The sequence below is a fragment of the Meles meles genome, chromosome 17 (assembly GCF_922984935.1).
Source record: "Meles meles chromosome 17, mMelMel3.1 paternal haplotype, whole genome shotgun sequence".
Taxonomy (NCBI): domain Eukaryota; kingdom Metazoa; phylum Chordata; class Mammalia; order Carnivora; family Mustelidae; genus Meles; species Meles meles.
Genome location: NC_060082.1, coordinates 50251436 through 50275205, shown reverse-complemented (window position 1 = coordinate 50275205; position 23770 = coordinate 50251436). Strand labels below are relative to the sequence as shown.

General features: G+C 44.0%; 1 protein-coding gene across 1 annotated transcript in view; it reads left to right on the top strand.

Moving 5' to 3' along the window:
• Positions 1 to 23461, top strand: part of LAMC1 (laminin subunit gamma 1) — a 125652-nt gene extending 102191 nt beyond the window's left edge. Inside the window, exons 14-28 of the mRNA XM_045982786.1 lie at positions 362 to 607; positions 1097 to 1250; positions 2072 to 2214; positions 3156 to 3334; positions 4703 to 4859; positions 8632 to 8837; positions 9269 to 9348; positions 10905 to 11042; positions 11593 to 11737; positions 12796 to 12945; positions 13199 to 13313; positions 14316 to 14515; positions 15966 to 16124; positions 18762 to 18861; positions 20435 to 23461. Coding sequence (XP_045838742.1) covers positions 362 to 607; positions 1097 to 1250; positions 2072 to 2214; positions 3156 to 3334; positions 4703 to 4859; positions 8632 to 8837; positions 9269 to 9348; positions 10905 to 11042; positions 11593 to 11737; positions 12796 to 12945; positions 13199 to 13313; positions 14316 to 14515; positions 15966 to 16124; positions 18762 to 18861; positions 20435 to 20691 — 2429 coding nt within the window. The 3' untranslated portion in view covers positions 20692 to 23461. The remainder of the gene's footprint in view (positions 1 to 361; positions 608 to 1096; positions 1251 to 2071; positions 2215 to 3155; positions 3335 to 4702; positions 4860 to 8631; positions 8838 to 9268; positions 9349 to 10904; positions 11043 to 11592; positions 11738 to 12795; positions 12946 to 13198; positions 13314 to 14315; positions 14516 to 15965; positions 16125 to 18761; positions 18862 to 20434) is intronic.
• Positions 23462 to 23770: the final 309 nt, after the last annotated feature.

The following is a 23770-nucleotide window of genomic DNA, read 5'->3' as shown; positions in this document are numbered from 1 at the left end:
AAACCAAAACAAACATCTGACTGCGCCATCCCTTGGGCCTGAGCCCGACTCATTCACAAAGCACTTTGAATGCACGATGGCAGCCAGTCCTCAGGACAGTTGGAGTGCAGTAAGCAGAGCAGGTGCTGTCTTTCCGATGGCAACATGGAGACGTGCCCAGAGCCCCTCCACTGGCCTGGCACCGAGCCAGGACCGCAGCCCCGGTCCGCTGCTCTCCTGGGCTGGTGCCGTGTCCGCTGTGTCATGTTGCCCCCCACCTGACGGTTCACCTGCACACTTGGTAACCAGACTGCTTGTGCGCAGTGGCACCAGGAAACGTCTGAGGCCTTTCTTGCGTAACAGCAGGTTGTCTCCTGTGCAGGTAAAAGGTGCGAGCTCTGTGACGACGGCTACTTTGGAGACCCTCTGGGGAGAAACGGGCCTGTGAGGCTTTGCCGTCTCTGTCAGTGCAACGACAACATCGACCCCAATGCAGTTGGCAATTGCAATCGCTTGACAGGAGAATGCCTGAAATGTATCTATAACACTGCTGGCTTCTACTGTGACCGCTGCAAAGATGGGTTTTTTGGAAATCCCCTGGCTCCCAACCCAGCAGACAAGTGCAAAGGTAATCTAGCCATCGGCCAGGTTCGGCTACCGTCGTCCTCATTTATTCTGAGAGTTCATCTTACGGCCACTTCAGATATTTACGGATGCTTGGTCTAACGCAGCACTGTTCAGCAGACACGTAGTACGAACCACTCGTGTGATTGAAGTTTTCTTGTAGACACATTAAAATAAAGAGAAACATGACGTTGACTTTAAATCCTGTATTTTATTTACTCTGATATATCTACCATAGTATCATTTCAGTGAGTCATCCATTAAAAACTATGGAGAGCCACGTTCTGTGTTCTGCGTACCAACTCGTCAGAATCCAACGTGTGTTTCCCATTCACGGCCCCTCTCAAGAGCGGCCACGTCGCAAGCCCTCTGTAGCCACGGGCGACTCGTGGCTGCTGCATTGATCAGCTGAAATCTGAACAGTCTGTATTGCTTACATTTAGTATTTCTGTCGGGTGACTTGCATCTCTTGCTGTCTCCGTCTCCCCCGCAGCCTGTGCGTGCAATCCCTACGGAACCGCGTCGCAGCAGGGCGGCTGCAGCCCCGTGACGGGCCAGTGCGAGTGTCTGCCCCACGTGACCGGCCGGGACTGCGGCGCCTGCGAGCCCGGCTTCTACAACCTGCAGAGCGGGCGCGGCTGTGAGAGGTGAGACCCGGCTGCCGTTGCGGGAAGGACGCTGTGCTTTTTGTTTGTTTGTTTTCCATTGTGAGAGATGGGTTTTTATGAGTTACCTGTAACGGTAGCCTCGATTTTGTTCAGGAATTATTTGCCTCACTCGAGAGGCAGTACTGGACGGTGGTCCTGGAGCTACTGGGAGGGTGGAGTGGAGTGAAGCGGCCCTAGAGGTATCAGAGTCACCCAGGCGACCTTTCAAACACGACACCTTCTGAGGTGCTTTCTGAGACTCTCAGGGTCGGTTCTTGGGGGCCTGCAGCCTGGGAGTTTCTATTTTCAAAGCTCCTGGCCAGCCCCAAGGGCTGCCAGGTTGGAGAGCCCCTTTGTAGTGGTTTCAGGAGTGGACTAATCGTGTTTGTGGGCGAGGTTACAAAGAGAGGTTCTGAGTGGAACTCATGGAAATTGCTTGAACCCCGGGTGCTTAATGACCCTTACCATTTTGTTTTTTTTTTTTTTTTTAAGGTTTTATTTATTTATTTGACAGCGAGCGAGAGAGAGATCACAAGTAGGCAGAGAGGCAGGCAGAGAGAAAGAGAGAGGGAAGCAGGCTCCCTGCCAAGCAGAGAGCCCGATGTGGGACTCGATCCCAGGACCCTGAGATCATGACCTGAGCCGAAGGCAGTGGCTTAACCCACTGAGCCACCCAGGCGTCCCACCATTTTGTTTTAATAGCCCTTTAGATTCTGTTTTCTGGTACCGATCACATGGGTTCTGCGCTGAGCGGGGGTGGGAGGCAGGTTTGCGTAGAGTCTGTTCCTCTCATGGGAGAAACGTCACGTGTTCATTTTCAGGTGCGACTGCCATGCGTTGGGTTCCACCAACGGACAGTGTGACGTCCGCACCGGCCAGTGCGAGTGCCAGCCGGGCATCGCAGGCCGGCACTGTGAGCGCTGCGAGCTCAACCACTTCGGCTTTGGGCCCGAAGGCTGCAAACGTAAGGAGCTGGGAGCGTCGAGCTCTGAGTCTTGCCTGAGTGCAGTTAGGACCACGGACTTCGACAGTCAGGGCTGTGCCTAAGTCCTCAGAGGCTTGAGGCCGTGAAAAGCCTCCTTTCCTGAAACCGGGGCTTGAGCGCTTCTCTCCTTCCTTGGCAGCCACCTTATTTACGTCCTCTTGTGTCCCGTTTCTGATTCTTTTTCCAGTCTTTTGTCTTCCCAAGGAAGGTCTCCCTTTGATCACCAGGCTTTCCCACTGTGCTTCACGAAAATCACATTCTTAGAGCAGATAATGAGACAGGGAGAGACTCTGCTCACAGCTCACTTGTTGGCTGGCTTACCGGCTGCAGTCGCTTCCCACCCTTGGGCCCTCTTGGTACGCTTGCATCTACACATCTGCTTCTCCTTGGCGTAAACACTTGCCTGGAACGAAGCCCCGGAACCGTTTGGTGTTTTGCTTTCTGAATTCCTTCATTTCTCCTGTGGAATGTAGCATAAATCATTGACCCAGTTCCGAGAACAAAGCGAGGAAACAAACTATAAAATAATGCAAAATACATATTAGCATTTGGGTTTTCTAGTTCCTTAATGAGAGAAATATCAAACAGCAGAGACATGGAGGGGGAGAAGAATTCTTGAAGTGCATGAAATGGCACCGATGAGTTTAATAGTCTAATGTCTGTAATTACTCAGTGACGGGAAGTGTGTCCCCTCCGAGGGATGCTGCACTTTGTACTTTAAAACTCATTTTTGCTTAAAAATTTCTGTTCTCTCTGCTGAGTGACTTAACCATTTGAATTCTCGTAATTTGGCCTGTTTTTCAAAAAAATACCTACGTATGATGAGAGGACCATCAGCTTACTGATGTCAGTCTGAGTTAAAAGACAATACATTCTCCCTTCCTTTCTCTAGCATAGACTCTTTTTACTTTATTCTGCAGCCTGTGACTGTCATCCCGAGGGATCTCTTTCACTCCAGTGCAAAGACGATGGTCGCTGTGAATGTAAACAGGGTTTTGTGGGAAATCGCTGTGACCAGTGTGAAGAGAACTATTTCTACAATCGGTCTTGGCCTGGCTGCCAGGAGTGTCCCGCCTGTTACCGGCTGGTGAAGGACAAGGTAAGCTGTCAGTCAACAGGGCATTTGCTTGTTCATTCATTCACCATTCATTCATTCATTTATCATTCATTCATTCATTCAGTAGACCTTGAATGGGTGCTTCCTGTGCACTGAGCACTAGAGAACAAAGGGTGAACAAGATAGGCCCCTGTGCTGAAAGACTTATGTTCCAGTTGGGAGACAAATGATAAGAATTAAATAAAGAGGGGCGCCTGAGTGGCTCAGTGGGTTAAAGCCTCTGCCTTCAGCTCAGGTCATGATCCCAGGGTCCTGGGATCGAGCCCCACATCTGGCTCTCTGCTCCTCAGAGAACCTGCTTTCTCCTCTCTCTGTCTGCCTCCCTGCCTACCTATGATCTCTCTCTCTCTCTGTCAAATAAATAAATAAAATCTTAAAAAAAAAAAGAATTAAATAAAGAAATACTAACTAAGATAAGCACCAGAAAGAACACAAAGAAAGAATAACTGGGAGAATGACTTTATATCAGTCCTCTCTAAGGACATTTATTTAAGGTGAGATCTTAAGAATAAGAAGGAACAGCCCTAATGAGAAGTGATGGGTAGGCTGTTGCAGGCAGAGGGAATGTGGGGTACAAGGGCCTCAAAGGTGGAGGGTGTCTGGAGACTCCTGAGTGAGGAAGGACTGGTTTGTGATAAGACCGGAGAGGTTGGTAAGGTAAGACGGCTCATGTCACACCATGTCAACCACAGGAAGGGATGTAGATTTGATTCCATATCCAGCAGGAATGCACTGAGGAGTTTTAAGCTAGGAAATCCAGTTTATATTTTAAGAAGAATGCTCTGACTGCTATGTGCAAAATGATGGTTAGGAGGGGGGCAAAAGGGCAAGCCTGGATTGAATTGGGTAAGTTTGTGTGTTTGGGGGGCAGGGTGTTAGAGGGGGGCAAGGATAGAGAAAGAGAATCACCAAGGATGCATCTTGGGTTTTTTGCTTAAGGTACGTGGAGGCATTGTTTTTTGAAATGGAGATGACTCAGGGGAAGAAGATTTAAGAGAAGAAAGTCAAGAGTGTAGTTCTGGATGTTGAGTTGAGATACCCATCAGAGCTGAGTGGAGGTATCAGGAGAGCAATCTAAAATACAAGGGAGAGGTCAGAACTGGAGAATCCTCAACATGTAGTGTTTCATGTCAAAGGAATGGGCTTGATACTTTTTCTCTTGAAGCTAGAGAAATAAAGAAAAACTACCCATGTTACCTGTTTAAAAGTAGATAACACGTGGAGTGTATAGACCTACGTATTTATAGGGTGAGCGCCCCTTTGATGATCATTCCTGCGGGAAGTACAGCTGAGGTCTTCAGGAATATTTGCACGTGCTGCCTTTCCCTTTTCTCCCTTCATTGCGTTCAGGTTGCTGATCATCGAGTGAAACTCCAGGAGTTGGAGAATCTCATAGCAAACCTTGGAACTGGGGAAGAGGCAGTGACAGATCAAGCCTTTGAGGACAGACTGAAGGAAGCAGAGAGAGAAGTTACGGACCTCCTTCGAGAGGCGCAGGATGTCAAAGGTATACATGTTAAACAGTAGGTAACTCCTGCCAGATGGCCCAGTCTTTAGACACGGCTCCTAGTTCAAGGTTATTTAGTATGGCTTTATAAAATTCTTCTTCAATTTTTAAACTATTTGTTAGAACCTGAATTTTTTTAAAACAATATGTGAAAATACAAGAACTTGTTTTAAGATACAGTAAGCAAAAATAATTCTCCCACAACATCAGAAACTATTAAATGCTAAAATTCCAAGTGTTGAATCTGTTCCATTACAAAGTGTTTTCAAACAGTTTTTAAAAATCAAGAAAGGTATGCATTTTGGGTGTGCATTATTTTAGTTGAAAATTTGAAGTTGGATTCTTCTGTCTACTGAGTGAGAATTTATTTTATACACTGCTTTATTTCCTTAGAAAGGACCCTTGTAAGGAAAAATTGTAGTCTTCAAGTATTGACTAAACAGCTAGATACTAAATACATAACACCTGGTATTTATGAAAGATTAGAAGTTAGTGTCTACTTATGAAATTTCCTGTTTAAATAAGTGAACAGATGTGCTAGTAACATCATGTAAAAGCATATATTTTATATTATGTGCCTATTTAATGTCCTTTGAAACTATGTTGCTCCTCCATACATTATCCGATGAGACTGATGATAAGCAGAGGAATTGGCTTAAGATTTAGAAAACAGTTTATTTTAAAATACCTTATTAACTTCAAAGGAACTTGAATTTGTAAAACTTTGAAAGTAGGAAAAAGTTATTTTAAATTATTTACTTTTTGAATCACTTTTTTAAAAAGATTTATTTATTTGAGAGTGAGTGAGCAAGAGCCAGCGAGCAGGGGGAGGGGCAGAGGGGGAGAGAAAGAGAATCTCTAGCGGACTCCCTGCCGAGTGCAGAGCCTGACGAGGGGCTCGATCTCATGATCCCCACATCATGACCTGAACCATTCGAGTTGGACACAACCAATGGAGCCACGCAGGCAGCCCTTAGCACACTTTAATATTTTATTTTTTTTTTTAAGATTTTATTTATTTGTTTGGCAGAGAAAGATCACAAGTAGGCAGAGAGGCAGACGGGGCGGGGGGTGGGGGGGGGCAGGCTCTCCGCTGAACAAAGAGCCTGATGTGGGGCTCGATGCCAGCACCCTGAGATCATGACCTGAGCCGAAGGCAGCAGCTTAACCCACTGAGCCACCCAGGCACCCCTAATATTTTATTTTCATTACTTACTCTGAATTAAGCTTTTTTTCCTAAATTTGGACAAATCCTTTTCTACACTTACTGAGTGCCTACCAGGCATTGTGCTGAACACCAATAATGAAAAGATAAATAAGACTGTGCTCCTTCTAACGAAATATTCACTATCTAGCTGAGGTCACTTTTTTGGGGGAGGGGGCTTTCCATCACTGAGATGAAAGTGTTCACAGACACTAATAGCAAATGTTCATTAACATTAGGATACTTGGGACCACAATGACTGACCTCTTCATTGAGTTTATGAATCTACCCATTTGGAGTTAGGTCTTCCTGTCAGAGTAGGAACAAAATTTAAGTATATTCAACAAATTTAAATATAGTCAACAAAAATTAAGTATATTCCTTATTTCTTATTGTAGATATCCCTAATATATATATAAAATTTTGGTTTTATAAAATTATTGAAGTAAAGAAGGGAGTAATGAGATGCACCTGGTGTTGGCCAGTTTGTTTAATTTTTATCTGAGCGTCCAGAAATTGTTTTCTAAGGTAAATTTTTAGAAAATGAAAAATAAAATGAGGGGTCAATAGTTTATGTTAACTTTAGTTATGTGTTTGTCTTTTGTGTTGTTATTACATTTTAAGTATTAAACATAGATTAAGAAGACTTTAAATGTTTCCTGTTCTGTATAAACACTAGTGTTTTTTTTAGGATGTTCAATTGTTGACAAAAACTTTCGACACACATTTTTCCATTCATGTGTTCTCTTGTAACAACAAATTCACATGTGTCCTGCCATATACATTGAAGAATTGAATCTGGGGTTATCTTTAAGTGCTGCTGAGTCCATCTGAGAGCTGGGGTCTGGCACGCAGCTCTGGTGCCCACACCGGAACACACGGGAACAGTGCATAGGCCAGACAGGGAGGTCAGCCAGCACCATTCCACATCTCGGTGCAGCCCCAGCTACGTCTAGCCTCCTCTGGCCATAATGACCATCTGCTTTCCTCTACCCAGGCAGGCGATCCCATTGGACAGAAGCTTTGACAAAAGCCATGGATGTCATACCTCCCCTTGAGCCACTTGAAAGGCAGGAACATAACGGCTGCTGCTTCTCCTAGCTTGGGGAGCCACCATAGTGAGATGAGGGTTAAAGTCTCCTCCCGTTAAGACTTGATTCATGGAGTTCCTGGCTGACCTTTCTTACTTGGGTTCAAACTAGCCAAGAATAAGAATATTCCACAATGATTTATCCTTTCAAACTACCCCTGAGTATTTATTTGTAGTTTAAACTTGTGTTTATTCTGCAGCTTTAAAAGGAGATTATATGGTGCAGTTAGGTTTTGCAATTTGAAGGCATTCGAAGTGATCCTACCAGTTAGGTTATCTGTTCTCTTTTCAGTTCCTGATGTTTCTCTAAAAAGCTGGCCAGAGAGATTGGTATCTGTTACATTCCTGAAGGTCTAAAGGAAAGGGACTTTTATAACTGCAGGGGCTGCTCACGCCTCCTGAGTCTAAATGATTTTCTACAATTTCAACTTTTTTTTGTCTTTTGTTATTTTCTTAAAAACCTTTAGATTATCATAGAATTATCTGATCATTCAAGCAAGGCCACTGTGTACAGTTAGGCGAGTTTCGCACTGCACCAACTTTGCACGTGTATTTGGTGGCTCTGCTTATCAGATGCTAGTTCCCAAACCTATATTCATCTTTATTGATCTTCACTTTGACCTCTCATCTTTTTCACATTCCTTGGAAACTTTAAATGCCAACTCTGAGCATTTTGCTGAAATAAGAACTGATCAGTTTTGGATAGGACTTCATGGTTCTTGTATATTCATATACCCTCATGACATGTGAGAATTTTAATGATGACGGAACTATATTTACACGGATATACATTTATCTTTTTATTTTTTTCATTAAGACCCTGGTATGAGATTTAAGCTGAATGGGCACAATCAATAAAGAACAATTTGAAGAACTATTCAAAAGCAGAACTCCGTACAAAAGAAATTACCTGCCTCTGCCAGGGGATTGGACGGGGCAGCAAGAATCTGTATTTAGTCTTTATTTAGTTTAAAATACAAAATGAATTTAATTTGCCTTCACTTTTATTTGCCTTCACTTTAATTTGCCTTTACTTCAACATTGGTTTGAACCTAGCTTTTTCCCTAGTTTAGTAAAATGTCCAGCTGTCAGGGCTGATAATGCTTTCAGTAACATTGTACTTTTATGATTAAATCTGGCATGTGCTGGAACATCAAAGCTTTCCTTCCTCAGACATTTCTTGAATGTCTCCTCTTTGCCAGTCACCGTGTAAGACTGGGGATGTAGTGACGAGTAAGGAAGAGAAGCTCGTAGTCCGGTGGGACAGACAGGCACACAACTGGAGGCCATGCGATAAATTCAACAGTGGGGGTACTATTGGGCACAGTGAGGACTGACCAGTTCTGCTTGATGGGCTTAGGCAAAGCTTATCAGAAAGATCTGTGTTCGGAAGAATAAAGTCGTGCCTCGGATTTCATGTGAAATAAGTACCTCCCCTTCAGATCATTTATGGGCTTTCTTCTGCACTACCATTGCAGATGTGGACCAGAATTTGATGGACCGCCTCCAGAGAGTGAATAACACCTTATCCAGCCAAATTAGCCGTTTACAGAATATCCGCAATACCATCGAAGAGACTGGAAACTTGGCTGAGCAAGCCCGTGCCAGGGTTGAGAGCACAGAGCAGCTGATTGAAATCGCGACCCAAGAACTTGAGAAAGCAAAGATCGCTGTTGCGAATGTGGTGAGTGGGAAGGTCTGAGGCTGGGACGCAGGAGTCCCCTGGTAATTTGTAGCAAGTCTTACTGTCAACTGAATGGTTCAGCGAAACTGACTCTTTGTGTCTTTTTGGCTCTAAGCGTGGAGCCAGAAAGCCTCATTGCTCAAAGTTGTCATTAAATAGTTTATCATGAACGGGATAAAAACCAAAGGACATCTGGGTCCTTTCTCTAGCTTTGTTCCTTCTATGGCACTAGTCAGTTTAAACTTCCATTCTCCTTTGGTGAAAATAGAAATCATAATCTGTAGCCAAGGATGCTGATCTCAATGAAAAATCTTTGAATTAATGAGACTCCTTTTTACTAAATAACACTAATAGAAATTTGGTTTTGACACTTGCTTTATTAAGTTTAAATAGTTCGGTCCTTTATGATTAGTGCTTTATTTCCTCTTCAGTCAATCACTCAGCCAGAGTCTACAGGGGACCCAAACAACATGACTCTTTTGGCAGAAGAGGCACGAAAGCTTGCTGAACGGTAAGCTCCAGATCCCTGTGTCTTAATGGTTAAATTACAACTGTCCTTACAGTGTGTACGTGTTGTCCCCACCTTCACCCACAGACACTTTTCACATAAGCCCACTTTTGCAAAGTTGGCTCTTTTCTGGAATGTTATTGGCTGCGTGTACTCTTACCTCTCCTTTGAAATTAGAATATTGACTTTGAATATTTGAACATGATGCTTTGGAGGGAAATTACATTTACACATCTCAAAGAAAACCGTAACGTTTTTAGATTTTTTAATTTTAAAACCTTAAAGTGGATAACTAAGAAGCACAGTTGAATTTAGTTATTTTTTTAGTTTTTAAAATTAATTTTTAACAAAAATGTTTAACTCCCAGATTTCAATAGAGAACACTTACTAACCCATAGTACCTTTGGAAAATCAGCAAAAGAAATCAGACCATTTCACTCCTCATTTTTTTTTTGAGACTTTTTAAAATTACTAAGTTTACAATAGTTTCTTAGGAAAAACTCTAAAGTTGTAGGAGAGTATGAAATTGAAAAAAAATTGTTAAAGTAGTTGCTAGAATGTAGGCTTCATGAAGGGCAGGTGTTTTTGTATGTCTCATTCACTGCTAAAGTTCCGATACCTAAAACAACATCTGGGACGTAGTTTGCTGAATGAATTGCAGAGCAGCTGGTAGACCTCATGGGTAAGGCCAACATTAGAATTTTAGCCTCGTTATTCAGAGCAATTACTTTGGCTTCTTGCTTTAACCATGTGCTCTCTCTATTCTTTGTAAATGTAAATGTGTGAGCTGTGTCATAGAACATTGACGGTTTCATAGCTGGATCTTCTGATTAAAAGAAGATAGCTGAAAACATATGGAAAATCCCCAAGGAAATTAGGTCTTGAAAATAAAATTATTCTGGTGTCTTTCATACAGGAATTTTGAAAGAAACCTTAGCCTACCGAAAAGGAATGGCCACATACGGGAGTGTGGACACTATAGTATGAGTTTTAGAGCTGTACTATCAAGTTTTAGCCGTCCCGCAGCTGAAATCTGCATTATTTGGCTGGATTCCCTATTGACATGTTGCTTTCCACTTCGTGTTGGGTTACTTTTCCTTGCCAGTCATTGGGTTCCATACAAGAAGTCTGAGCAGTTGGAGGCTGTTTCAAGACTATGTAGTAACTGAACCAGAGTAGGGATCAAACATTAGGTCTGGGACTCGTGTTTAAGTCCAGATGAGTTCTTGCCAGCATACGTGGTTTCACAGATCAATTTTTCTTAAAGGATTTTATTTAGAAGCAATTTTCAGAGGAAATGTAGACATTTGCCCCTATAAACTTTATAGGAAAATGTCATTTGGAAAATACCCTTTTCTCAGATTGTAGAATGCTGTTGCAAACTTAGCCCCACTGAAATGGTTGCAGACTTCCAAATTTATAAGAATTTTTCAATATTTATAGGGCTCTGTCCACATTACTATATGTATATATAATAAGGTGAGCATTACCTGAATTCTCCTTTTTTCCCTATTAAGTCGTTCTGTTTCATGGTTTATTTTTTCTTTTACATTATACAGCCATAAACAAGAAGCTGATGACATCGTACGAGTGGCGAAGACAGCTAATGATACCTCAACCGAGGCATATAACCTGCTTCTGAGAACACTGGCGGGAGAAAATCAAACAGCACTTGAGATTGAAGAGCTTAATAGAAAGTGAGTGTCATTTAAAAGTGGCTTATGGCCCTTCAGTTGTGCTTGTAAGCGGAACCAGTTCAATGAAAAATTAATATTTTACACATCTCAAAGAAAGATGGGTGCAGAGCATGCATCCACGCGGGAAGGTCCCTTGCATTAATGATGCTTTTGAAATGGAGCCGTGGTTGGAGCAGGGGCTGGAGAGCCGCAGAGGGTTTATTTGTTCAAATTTCTGTAACTACAGAGAAAGGTAACAAGACTAGCCATGATTCTTAAATTTCTCCATCAAGGAAAAAAGAAGAGAGAAAGTATCCTAGAGTCAGTAGAGAAAATGTACTTGAGCTACGAGTATTTAAAAGGTGTCCAGAAAAAGAAGTAAGTGGTAAGCCATGTGGTATAAATAGAAGTGGCCGGATGAAATCTGAAGTTAAGCCGCGTTGGTATTAAGTAACAGCATTTTCTCTGAAGTTTCGGGAATTCTGTTGCAGTGACTTGAACCAGAAGGAGTGTGGTTAACGTGAAGATGCCAAAAGCAACTAAGTTTTTCGTTAAATCTTTCGCTTCTTAGGTATGAACAAGCGAAGAACATGTCACAGGATCTGGAGAAGCAAGCTGCCCGGGTACACGAGGAGGCCAAAAGGGCTGGAGATAAGGCGGTGGAGATCTACGCCAGCGTTGCCCAGCTGACACCCGTGGACTCGGAAGCCCTGGAGGTATGAGCTGGGTGACCTGTGTGCACAGGGTTGTTGGCTGCCACTGCCGTCACCCGTCCAGAGCACGCGGCCTCAGCACCACCCCCCCACACGCACACACCCCACACCCCCCTACGCCCCCAGTCTGGGTAAGAGCTATTCTGACTGCCCTACTGTCACTGTCACGGACCTCCTCTGTCCTCCAGCTGACTCACTGGTAATGTCCAGTTCTGCTTCAGGAATGTTCACTTACTGAGGTCAAGAATCCTGTGATTATAGAGATTAAACAGCAAGGACTACTTCAGTGATAGGAATAATCACTCCTAAGTCTTTAATATAAATCCAAATTATTATATATTCGTATTTATTAGAACCGAGGACACCCAGAACCTTACGCCCAGGCACACTTTGGTTGAGAACAAGAGAGAAATAAAAGTGGTTTAAATGAAAGAACTACATCAGGATGCTGTTAGACAGCTAAAGAATCACTAGGGGTTGTGGTAGGATTTTATTACATCTGTACTCAACTCTTGAATCCTCATTCCAGGCTCTGTATAAATGCTCGATTTTTCACATTGAATTTGAAATTTAATAAGTTTACTTTTTATGTCGGAGGCATTGACGTGGTTTTCTTACCGTTAGGGTTGTGTTCGGTCTCTTCAGACACGTACATACCGTTTGATCTCGCATGTTTGAAGTTTGAGAACAGGCAAAACTAATTGGTGATAAAAGCCAGACCAGGGGCAGCTGCATTGTTGAAAAGATAGGTGTGGAAATTAACTGGAAAGAGATACAAGGGAATTTCCTGGGGTGGAAATATCCTGTGTCTTGTTTGGGGTGTTGGTTACACAGGTCAGTATATTTGTCAAAACTCATCTCACTAAGTGCCCTGCATTCTTCTGTGTGGAGAGTATACTTCAATTAAAAAAAAAGAAAAGAAAAGTCCATGAAATCTTGACCTGTGCTGTTCTTTTAAAAATATCTCTGAGTGTTAAGTGTTAAACACAGTTACTAAGCCTACCTTTTCATCAGTGTCATTGTTTTGTCTACAAGGTCACAACCTTACTTGCTTTTCACAGAGTGAGGCAAATAAAATCAAGAAGGAGGCGGAGGGTCTGGACCGTCTAATTGACCAGAAATTAAAAGATTATGAGGACCTCAGAGAGGACATGAGAGGGAAGGAACTTGAAGTCAAGAAGCTTCTGGAGAAAGGAAAGACTGAACAGCAGGTTGGTCTGATTTGCAGGCGGCTTCATCTCTTGAGGCCAGCTCTGACACTGTGCCAGCGTGAGCTGTGTCTGTGACATGACCCAGCACAGGGGCCGCCAGCCCTCAGGAATTCAGAGGCAGAACTTGTGTGGGGAGCCCCGGCCCGGCTGCCCCGTGCTGGCAGCTGGCAAGGTGGGAGGTGCCTGGTCTGGTAGGAGGAAGAAGGGAGTCACCTTGGAGGGTGTGTCCTCTGATCCTGCCATGTGTCTGCAGACTGCTGACCAGCTCCTAGCCCGGGCAGATGCCGCCAAGGCTCTTGCAGAAGAAGCTGCCAAAAAGGGACGAAATACGTTACAAGAAGCCAATGACATCCTCAACAACCTGAAGGGTATGAAAGACTCACATAGCAGCATCAGTTTCTATGTTTTCTTCACTAAGGCGATTTTTTTTTTTTTTTTTAATTTTTACCATGAGATTCTCAAAATGTGCACCATATGAAAGGTGAGAGTATAACAGATCCCCTAAAGCTATCATCCGGTTCAACACTGAACGATTTTTACTACATTAACTTCATCCCCCAACATCCACCCTACTTTTTTTATACTGAGGGATTTCAAAGAAATATCCAAGAGCTCATGTCATTTTACCCCTTCGTACCTCAGTATGGAAATAAAACCAAAAACAAGGAAATTTTCTGATGTTAGAATAACTCGTGTTAACAAGATATGCCTGTTTAGCTGTCTCATGTTGGTAAATGGAGATTATTTTTAATTTTCTCTGCCAGTTCCATCTCAATCTTTATGCCTTCTGTCCTCACCCAAAAGAAGAAAGAAACGTGCTCAGTTCACTGGCGGGGGGTCCTGGACTTGTCTCTGCTAAAATAGCCTGTAGGGTCTATGAACATGGAAGCTTTCCAAGATGACAGTGGCTCTATGGGCTCTGGTGTCCGTGGGATTGGGTGGGGATCCCTGACCCACCTCGTACTTCTGTGACTCCTTGGGGGGAAATTATCTCCCTCTTTAATCTTCAGTTCTCATGTGTAAAAATGATACAGTGCCTGCCTCACAGGCATATAAAAAAGCTCTTTACTCAGTAGCTAACACATTGAGTGAACACTAAGTAAACTGCAGCTTTTAATACTGGTTGCCGTGCAGTAACGGCAGACTTCCTGCTTTGCACGAAAATAAACTTTGTTCCAGAAACGTGTTCTTCATAGGAATCTGTGAGGCTGGGCACTTCGTCCTTCAAGGCCTTCTGTGCTGTTTTCCATTTTTCTCTCCTGACGGTCATTGTTCATAAAACAAAATCCCGTTGCAGCTCCCTAAAAGGTTCCCTTCTGGCTGGCTGAGAGTATAGTTCACATGCGTTCCCTGAACTTGCTTTATTCTAGATTTCGATCAGCGAGTGAACGATAACAAGACTGCTGCAGAGGAGGCTTTAAGGAGAATCCCTGCCATCAACCAGACTATAATGGAAGCCAACGAGAAGACGAGGGAGGCCCAGCTGGCGCTGGGCAGTGCTGCCGCGGATGCCACCGAGGCCAAGAGCAAGGCCCACGAGGCGGAGAGGATCGCCAGCGCCGTCCAGAAGGTGTGTGCTTCGCCCTTCTCCCCAGCAGTCTCTGCCCCGTGTTTCTCTAGTCCTCCTCTGGTTTCTTTCCGGATCCCTAAAAGCCCTTGCAGACTTCTTCCTCAACTCCAGTAAGATTATCTTAAACTGTCCTTGTTCATTTTTTACTGGGAAGTTAGAGTAGTTAAGTACGTTGACCGAAGAGGGAGAGTCATTGAAATCATCGAAAGGGCCCTTGGACATTTCTGCTGTTGTCTCAGCAGCAGGTCTACGTGGTGAGGAGGAGAATGGCTTCATGGGCCCATGGCGTGCCCTGCACGAAAAAATCAGACTCTTCTCAAATAAACACAGTTCTTTGACATGGACAGCTGACTTTTTTTTCAATTTTGTGTAGAGTGCCAGGTCAGTAAAACTCTCAGGCCCGTCTTTCGAGCATATTTTATATCTGAGCCCTACCTTATTTAGCTGCCACTGCTAGGATTCTTTCTACTCATCTCTTTTTTTCCTTTTTTTTTTTAAGGTTTTGTTTATTTATTTAGATTTATTTATTTATTTATATTTATTTAGATATCTATTTTATATATTTTTTAATATTTATATATTTATATTATATATTTTATATATATTTTTAAAATTTATTTAGATTTATTTAGATGTATATTTAAAAGGAGACAGAGCATGAGCAGGGAAGGCGCAGAGGGAGAAGCAGACTCCCCACTGAGCATGGATTCTGACATAAGGCTCCATCCCAGGACCCTGAGATCGTGACCTGAGCCAAAGTCCAATGCTTTAGCCAACTGAGCCACCCAAGTGTCGTTCCCTTTCTATGATCATCTTAAGGAATAATTTCTTTAAGCTGGCTTTTTCTTATTTAAAGGGATAAATCTGTTTATTTTATTTAAAAGAGAGATTGGAATGTATTCTCAAAATAATGTGTTCGAGAATCACGTACATTTTTTAGTTTGCTTAGAACAAGTTGGTTTTAGGATTAATTATATTTTAGAAAATACTCCTACATCAGGATCACGGTCTTTTTGTACCTTGTGATGAACTGCCGAGTAGAACGAGACTCCTGCATTTGAACTGAAAATGTATCCAAGTCAGGGTCTAACCAATATGATGTGGTGGGAAGTGTACACGATTTAAGTGTTCTATTTGCTAGCCGTGTGACCTCAACTAAAAACATCAGTGATAGAACAAGAAATATTAAGGACAAATAAGAGGAAAGAAATGGAAGTGTTTTATAAAATATAAAATGCTGTTATGTTAGGCGGTAATACTAGCTTTTCTTTCCTTCCTGTTGTTTGGAACCCAAATAAATGATACTCTAAGTCAGCATATAGTGTCATTTCCTGCCCTGTTCTTTCTGGGTTATATTTTGGAACCATTGTACGGATTATAAAAGGTGTGGGAATGTAGCTTAGAAAGAGGGAAGCTTTTCTTCATTGGTAGTTCTTTATTGTGTGCCTAGAATGCTACGAGCACCAAGGCAGAAGCCGAAAGGACTTTTGCAGAAGTTACAGACCTGGATAACGAAGTGAACACGATGTTGAAACAACTACAGGAAGCAGAAAAGGAGCTGAAGAAAAAACAAGAGGACGCTGACCAGGATATGATGATGGCAGGGATGGTAAGCAGTTTGGGCCTGTTTGCTCGTGGGCAGAAAGTGAAGGGTGTTTAATGACAAAGGTCTCTCCGTCTTGTTAAGAAGAGTCTCTTTCATATTGACTTCTGTTTTTCATTGTGTTTTCTGGCCAAGAATCAGGTTAGTAACTTACATAGAAGACAAAGAATTTGGATCTCTTGGGGGGTTATTGCACAATTGTCCTGTCCCAAAGCTTCTCTCCATTAAAAGCAAAACATTCTTTTTTACACATTGAAGTTTTAGGACATTGGAAAGTCTGTAGTAGTGTTTTTGGATGGGTGATTCATACATGGTATAAAGTCAGAAAGAAATAAAAAGGAATACAATGAAAAGTTAATTTCCTTCCTACTCTTGTTATGCCAGCAACTTTCTTTCTCAAGACAAAGACCAGTTTCTTGTGTTTCATTTTTGATGATGACAAAAACATAATAAGCTTGTATCTAATTTAATTTTTTTTTTTAAGATTTTATTTATTTATTTGCCAGAGAGAGAGATCACAAGTAGGCAGAGAGGCAGGCAGAGATAGAGGAGGAAGCAGGCTCCCTGCGGAGCAAAGAGCCCGATGTGGGGCTCGATCCCAGGACCCTGAGATCATGACCTGAGCCGAAGGCAGCAGCTTAATCCACTGAGCCACCCAGGCGCCCTAATTTAATTTTTTTTTTTTTGACCTTTTGTGGTGATGTGTGTACACAGCCCTGTTGGCAACAAAACTGACTGAGGAGCGCATGGCCCGGGAAAGAACAAGGTGCATTTTTCAGTTGTGCACTGTGTTTTGCTTTCAAAGTGGAGACATAACTTTGCAGTTCAGTCTGACTGCAGTCACCGTAATGAACTTGTTTAATTGTGCACTTGCAGCCCAAGCAAGGGACCCTTTTTCCACTCTTGCGGAAAAACAGGCCTTTTACTCTAGCTCATTTTCACCTTGGGACAGGAAGGAGGAATACTAACCCTGTTTATCTAGGTAAAGAAGACTCCAGGAAAGTGGTAACAGGAAGCACCCTTGGGCAAACACTTTATTTTAGTTCGCTTTTTGGGTTTGTTTCAGACGGTCTTGATTTTTCTATAGCAAGGGATAGCTCAGAAAGAAATTCCCATATAGTAAAAAATACCCAATTCTCGTGTGTGCTGAGGGTCTCTGCATTTCTTTCTTTTTTTTTTTTTTAAGATTTTATTTATTTATTTGACAGAGATCAAGTAGGCAGAGAGAGTGGGGGAAGCAGGCTCCCCGCTGAGCAGAGAGCCCAATGCGGGGCTCGATCCCAGGACCTTGAGACCATGAACTGAGCCAAAGGCAGAGGCTTAACTTTCTGAGCCACCCAGGCGCCCCTGCATTTCGTTTTTAATATGGTGGGTTTAGAGCCTGTGGAAAGGAGAAAAAGGCTATGTTCTTGCTGAGCTTCGGAAAAGAGGGTATGAATCCCCTCAAAGGGTGGAAGAACATCCATCTTTGTTCTTTCTGGTAAATAACTTCTGACGAACACAAAGTAGCCTCACACACCCTGTCCCATTTGTATGGACGTCAGTCCTAAAGGCACGGCCCGGAGCCTGTGTTGTTTGAGCCTGTGCATAACTTTTTTCGTCAAAAGAGTAAAGGCTGAAGGTTGTCCTGGGAGAGGAGGCTGGAGCCCGCAGGTTGCACGCGGTAGCATCGCTCTCTGCCGCCCACGGCGAAGTCACTCAGCCTCTCCCAGGACGCGCAGAAAAGCCTGTCAGGGCTCAGTGAGAATGGCTGCGACTTCCGCGGAGATCCAGCGTTCATTTGGGAAGTTATTTTTCCCCTCATGCATTTCCTTTTTTTTTAAAATCTTAACGTTGTTTCCATCCAAAAATGCTGCAGTGTCTTGAGCCAAAAACTGGGGAAAACAGTTCTGTGGTGGGGAGCTCAAAGCCGCTCACTTCTGTCCTGACTGGGTTTGTGAGAGCGTCTGTTTTCTGAGATTCAGACGCTTCCTCTGCCATCGTCATGTCCTGTGACTCACACACAGGGTATGTGTTCAGGTTTTATGGAATTTTCCCAAATACGTTTACCTTTGGTTGATCTACAAAATGTAAACTCTATCACCCCGGTTCGTGCGTGTGTGCGTGTGCACTCGCAGGGGGAGGGCTGCTACAGAAGGTGTCCCTTGGTTAGGAAATTTTGCTGAGAATAGGACATTTCCAATCATCAAGTCTCCAAGAGTGTCCTGAAGGACATGGTTTGGTTCTAAAATGTCATTTTTATGTTTGTCCTTAAAAATCCCTTGTTTCTGCTTGATGAGTTTGGTCACGAATCCACTTCCGTGTGTTCTTGAGTGAGAAAGTGAGAAAAGTAGATGATATTGGCCTTTTTGAAATAGACAGTCAGTGTAGGTATGCAGACTACGTACTCGTGGTTGTTCTGTGAATTAAAAATAGCAACGTTTCACCATGAAGACAGCCGAAAGACCCCTCCCCCCCCCCCCAAAAAAAAGCCAGAACAAAAGCAAACCCCGTACAATGAGAGACTGTAATTTCACGAGTCAGGAAAGAGGAAGCCTGTGAAAATTGGACTTGCTGGCTGATTTGGGGGGAAAAAATCTCAGGAACATGAGCACACGCCGTCAGAACTGTTGGCATCTATCATCTGTCCTTTTCCCGGTACAGGCGTCGCAGGCTGCTCAGGAAGCCGAGATCAATGCCAGAAAGGCCAAAAACTCCGTTACCAGCCTCCTCCAACTGATCAGTGAGCTCCTGGAGCAGCTGGGTAAGTGGCCGTAGAGTCATCGTGGGCGGCCTCCGGATTCTTTGCGCTGCTGCTGGGGTCTGACACACTCAGCACAAAAGCAGACGCTACAGCGTGACCATTGTGTGAACTGAGTCAGGGCTCAAGGTTGTATTAATTCAGCAGGTACTTACGAGATCCTTCCATGGCATGTGATCTGAGTTCTGGAATCTGACCACAGTCCAGGGACTCCGAGGTGGCTCCCTTGCGGCCGATGTTTAGGATAGATGAGCGGTGGCCGTTTTTTAACTCATCCTGCGCGCAGGGCGTCTTTCCAGACTCTTTGAAGTCACGGATTTCAGTGGGAGAGTGGGAGAGCCCTTTAAACGGGAGATGACTTCCCTGCCTGGAATTCTGCTCATTTGCTCATTAAAAGGAGAATCTGATGAGGTGACGGTTTGTCAAAAAGAGAATAAGCTTGATTTTTCAAGGACATGCAAGGATGTTGAAATGCTCTTTTAATCCAGTGTGATAGGGAGCAGGCTTCGTCACAGACACGTTTTGTCGCAGCCTCCGTTATAAAGTGGCGATACTCCAGCCCATACAGCTTCACGGCAAGGCATTCTGCTTTAGCCTTGAAGGTTTGGTCAGTGTTTTGTTTGGGGGTGTTTGTTTGTTTGTTTGGAGGGTGGGAGAGGGTGTATTTTTTATCTGTCTCAAATAATAATAAATGATGTGCTGTCAGATGGGTTTTAAAATGAAAGGAGCTAGAAGATACAGCTTTTTGTGCCAGAAAGAGCTGAATTTTAAAGTTAGTTGGCTTGGGTTGGAGTCTTTATTTTGTAGGCTTGTAAACTGTGCAAACTTGGGCAAATTACTTAACATCTGAGAATCACTGGCGGAATATGGTCTTGTGAGAATTTAATCAAGTACAGTATGCATAAAGTCTTGAGCACTGTATGGCCATCTGCTTTCATTAATTATGGAAACAGTCCTTTCCAGGAGAACCTCCTTTTCTTGCTAATTTTAAAGTGAAGCTTTTGCTGGAATTATTTTAACATTTTCATCCCTGGCCATTTTCCATAGGAGGGCTCCAAATAGCGTCTAACTCCTAAAGTCAGGACAGAAGTCCCCAGAACTAACTCAGACTCCCTGGAAACTAAGAGCCAAGGGCTTAGCATTCTAGCGTGAAGATTTTTATGTTCAGTAGATGGCATTGAAATGACATACAGTTTACATATATGAACATGAAAATGGTATTATGTTACCAGATGACCTTCAAAACTGCAGGTGAGGCTTAAGACCTCAAGCACAGCAGCTGTGTATTTAGACAACATTTCACAAAAACTGTTTGCTCAGACAAAACATCCAGCCCAGTATCCATGATATGCTCTGACCTGTCCTTGCTGAGTTAGGTCCGCGTTTGTGCATGCTCTGCATTGTTCATGCCCTTGCGTGACACGAACGGTCCACAGGTCCCCTTTGCAGGCCACCATGGCATAGTGGCAGCTGCTGGCTTCATTTATACGAGAGACTAGTGGAAGTGCTTGCGGAGTGATGTGGTAATTCTTACTGGAGGCATCTGCTTCCTCCTGTGTCTTTTCTGACTCTACAGGGCAGCTGGACACAGTGGACCTGAACAAGCTCAATGAGATCGAGGGCACCCTGAACAAAGCCAAAGATGAAATGAGAGTCAGTGATCTCGACCGGAAAGTGTCTGATCTGGAGAACGAGGCCAGGAAGCAGGAGGCCGCCATCATGGACTATGACAGAGATATCGAGGAGATCATGAAGGACATTCGCAACCTGGAGGACATCAAGAAGACCTTACCGTCTGGCTGCTTCAACACCCCGTCCATCGAAAAGCCCTAGGGCCATCTTTCAGGGCTGGAAGGTAGCACCCCGCAACCGGGGAGCTCTCGTGAGGCCACAGAGTGCCTTAACACAAAGATTACATTTTCTTCAGACCCCCACTTCTCTGCTGCTCTCCACCACTGTCCTTTTGAACCAGGAAAATTCACAACGCTTAAAGAGAAGCAAGTCAGACATCAGGAATCGGGAACAAAGGGTTTTATCTGATAGTCTCTCTTCCACGGAAGGCACTCCCTTACCACACTTTCCCTTCTGAGTCGCATGAGGACATGGCGTCTTACGTTATCATACGGTGGTGTAAACACTTCGTGGGAACCATTGTCTGCCGGGGCTGAGCGAGTAGCCCTCCCTTTTCTCCCTGATACCAACAGAACCTCCTCAGTCTTAGTACTCTTGTTTCTATGAAGGAAAAGTTTGGCTACGAGTAGTAGCGTCGTGATGGCCAGTATATCCAATCTATCGATAAAGAAAGTACACCCACACCTACTACCCCTCCTCCTTTTACGCAAAAGGAAATAAACATCCTGTGCCGAAGGTACTGGTTACTTAGAATGTCAAGAGCCGTCGTCAGTGGTTTTAGCTATTCTGAGTATAAGACACTGAGCCATCCACGGGTAAGGATGCAATTGTTCCTGACAGTCTCCGGGAGAATGAGGCTGTGGAAGGAGGCTGAACGTTTTCTCATGTGTTAATAGCTGACTAGGAAGATACACTTTTTTCAGATCTTTGGGCAGCTGACAAATCGGATGGGCGGCTTGCACTCGCCAGTAGACATCTTCTGATATGCCTAGAAATGGAATTTATACAGAAGAAATAGGGATATGATAACCACTAAGTTTTGTTTCTGTTTTTGTTTTCCCAAAATCAAACTAATTCCTAGAGCTTTTTTTTTAGCGTGTTTGTCTCGGAACTAGTGCTGGTATCCGGTAGAGAGCAGTCGGTACCTAAGATCTTGACAAACCAACAAGAGACAAGCCGCCTTATCCTGGTCTTTCCTAGCAAAGGGATAAAACTTAGATGCAGCTTGTATGGTCAGGATCCCGTATATCCATTTTTCTTCCATTGGGGAGAGATGACACTTTTGACCCTTATTCTCAATTACCTTCTAATGTTCCCATCTTCTAGGATCCCGCTACACAACTAGTCTGCCGACTCCTGGCGGCAAACCCTTGCACTCAGCCTTCCACACAGCTGCCAGCACCGTCTAGTTCCTGCACTTTGTGACCCAGACCCACTCGACACCTTCCCTCTCGGTGCAGAGGGAGGCCCCGTAGGTGGAGTTGCCTAGCTGGCTTCTCGGCTTTGGATCCTCAGGTCTGTGGTTCTCTCTCAAGACCACAGCGTGAAGATTCCCCGCCACACAACCCCTTCCTCCTCCCAACCCACCTTCGAGAAACATATATAGCCTTTAACACTATGCAACTTTGTACTTTGCGTAGCGGGGGGAAAGAAACTATTATCTGACACACTGGTGCTATTAATTATTTCAAATTTATATTTTTGTGTGAATGGTTTTTTTTTTTTGTTTATCATGATTATAGAGTAAGGAATTTATGTAAATATACTTGGTCCTATTTCTAGAATGGCACTGTCTGTTCACTTCTTCACCCCATTCTTCCCCGTCCCTGGCACAGCGTGTCTGTAGACCTCCTTCCCTTCCGTCTGTGGGTCTTCGCATGGCGTCTGTCCCCCGTCACTCGGCCCTTCGCCCTGTGTCCGCGACATGTTCATTTTCTAGCGCGAATGCCGACCCGCTTCCCTCCACACACAGCCGCTCCGTGGGGTGCCTCCCACCCTCCTCCGCTGCAGTCCCGGGACCCGAAACTGCGGCCTGATGTTCCCCACGCCTGCTCCGGCGCAGGCGGTGGCGGGATGTGAGCGCATTTTGCTGAATGGCGTCGTCAGCATCAATGTGGGTCCAACCGGGAATGAGCGGCAGATGCCCTTTCCGACAGGGGGAGCTGGACGGGCCCCTTTGAGGGGGGAGCGTGTGACCGCTGAGCTCTCAGAGGGCCTCAGGGATGGTGTGCAGACGGGTGGAGTGGAAGCGGCTGTGTGTCCGGGTTCTCCCCTTGCCGCCTCCTGGCGTACCAGAGTCGGCTCCAAAGGCTTTGACATGGCACACCCTGGCTTTCTCTCGGCTGCTTCTCTCGGGCCCCTCCTGTTGCCAGTTTTCACATCAGCATCTCCTAGCTGGTTCCTCGTGTTAAGTGGCCACCTCCTAACAGAGACATTCTGTTCAAGGTTGCGGGACAAGGACCGTAGATCAACTGCCAGCAAGTTTCCCTCTAGCCCGGGGGTCAGCCTCACACCAGTCAATCTTAGGCTGCAGTGAAATTTGGAGTGTTTTGTTGTTTTGTTTTGTTGCTTTTCTCCTTTTCCATCTGTGTAGTATATTTTTAAACAGAATTTTATTTTTAAAATAAAATTTCTTTATAAGACAATACCTGCATTACACTCCTACAATATACATTATTTTATTGTATAGTTCTAGTTACCTGTATTTTATGTAATGACATCGACAGGGTGCCTGCTGCAGAATGCTGCGTGTCATGGCCGGGGGCGGGGCGTCCAGCTGTGCCCTGGAATTCTTCCTTGTAATCCCAACGGTGGCCCTTTGGTATGTGCCTTCACTCTAGCTGTTTGCCTTAATCTCTACAGTCTCGCTCTCCAGGGTGGTGAATAAAATGCAACACTTGGCATTTTTTTATGTTAAAAAAAAAAAACAGTATTTTATTTATAATAAAATCTGAATATTTGTAACCCTTTATATTTGGTGTGGCCTGAGTGTGGTACTGAGGACAGAGGATGTTTTGAAAGGTATGATGAAGAGAAAGCTGCTCGTAATCCCTTCTTCGGGTGACTTCTTGAGAACAGTCGAGTATGTGTGCAGGTTACGTGCTCTACATGTGTGTTTATATGTGTGTGTATATATGTGTGTGTATGTATTATATATACAAATAACACACTCAAACACGCACACACACATATATATTTTTTTCTTTTCCCTTCTCAGATGGGGCTACTTTGGTGTGGTCCAGAGGCAGCCAGACTCTTTTCTGTAAAGAGCTAGACCGTA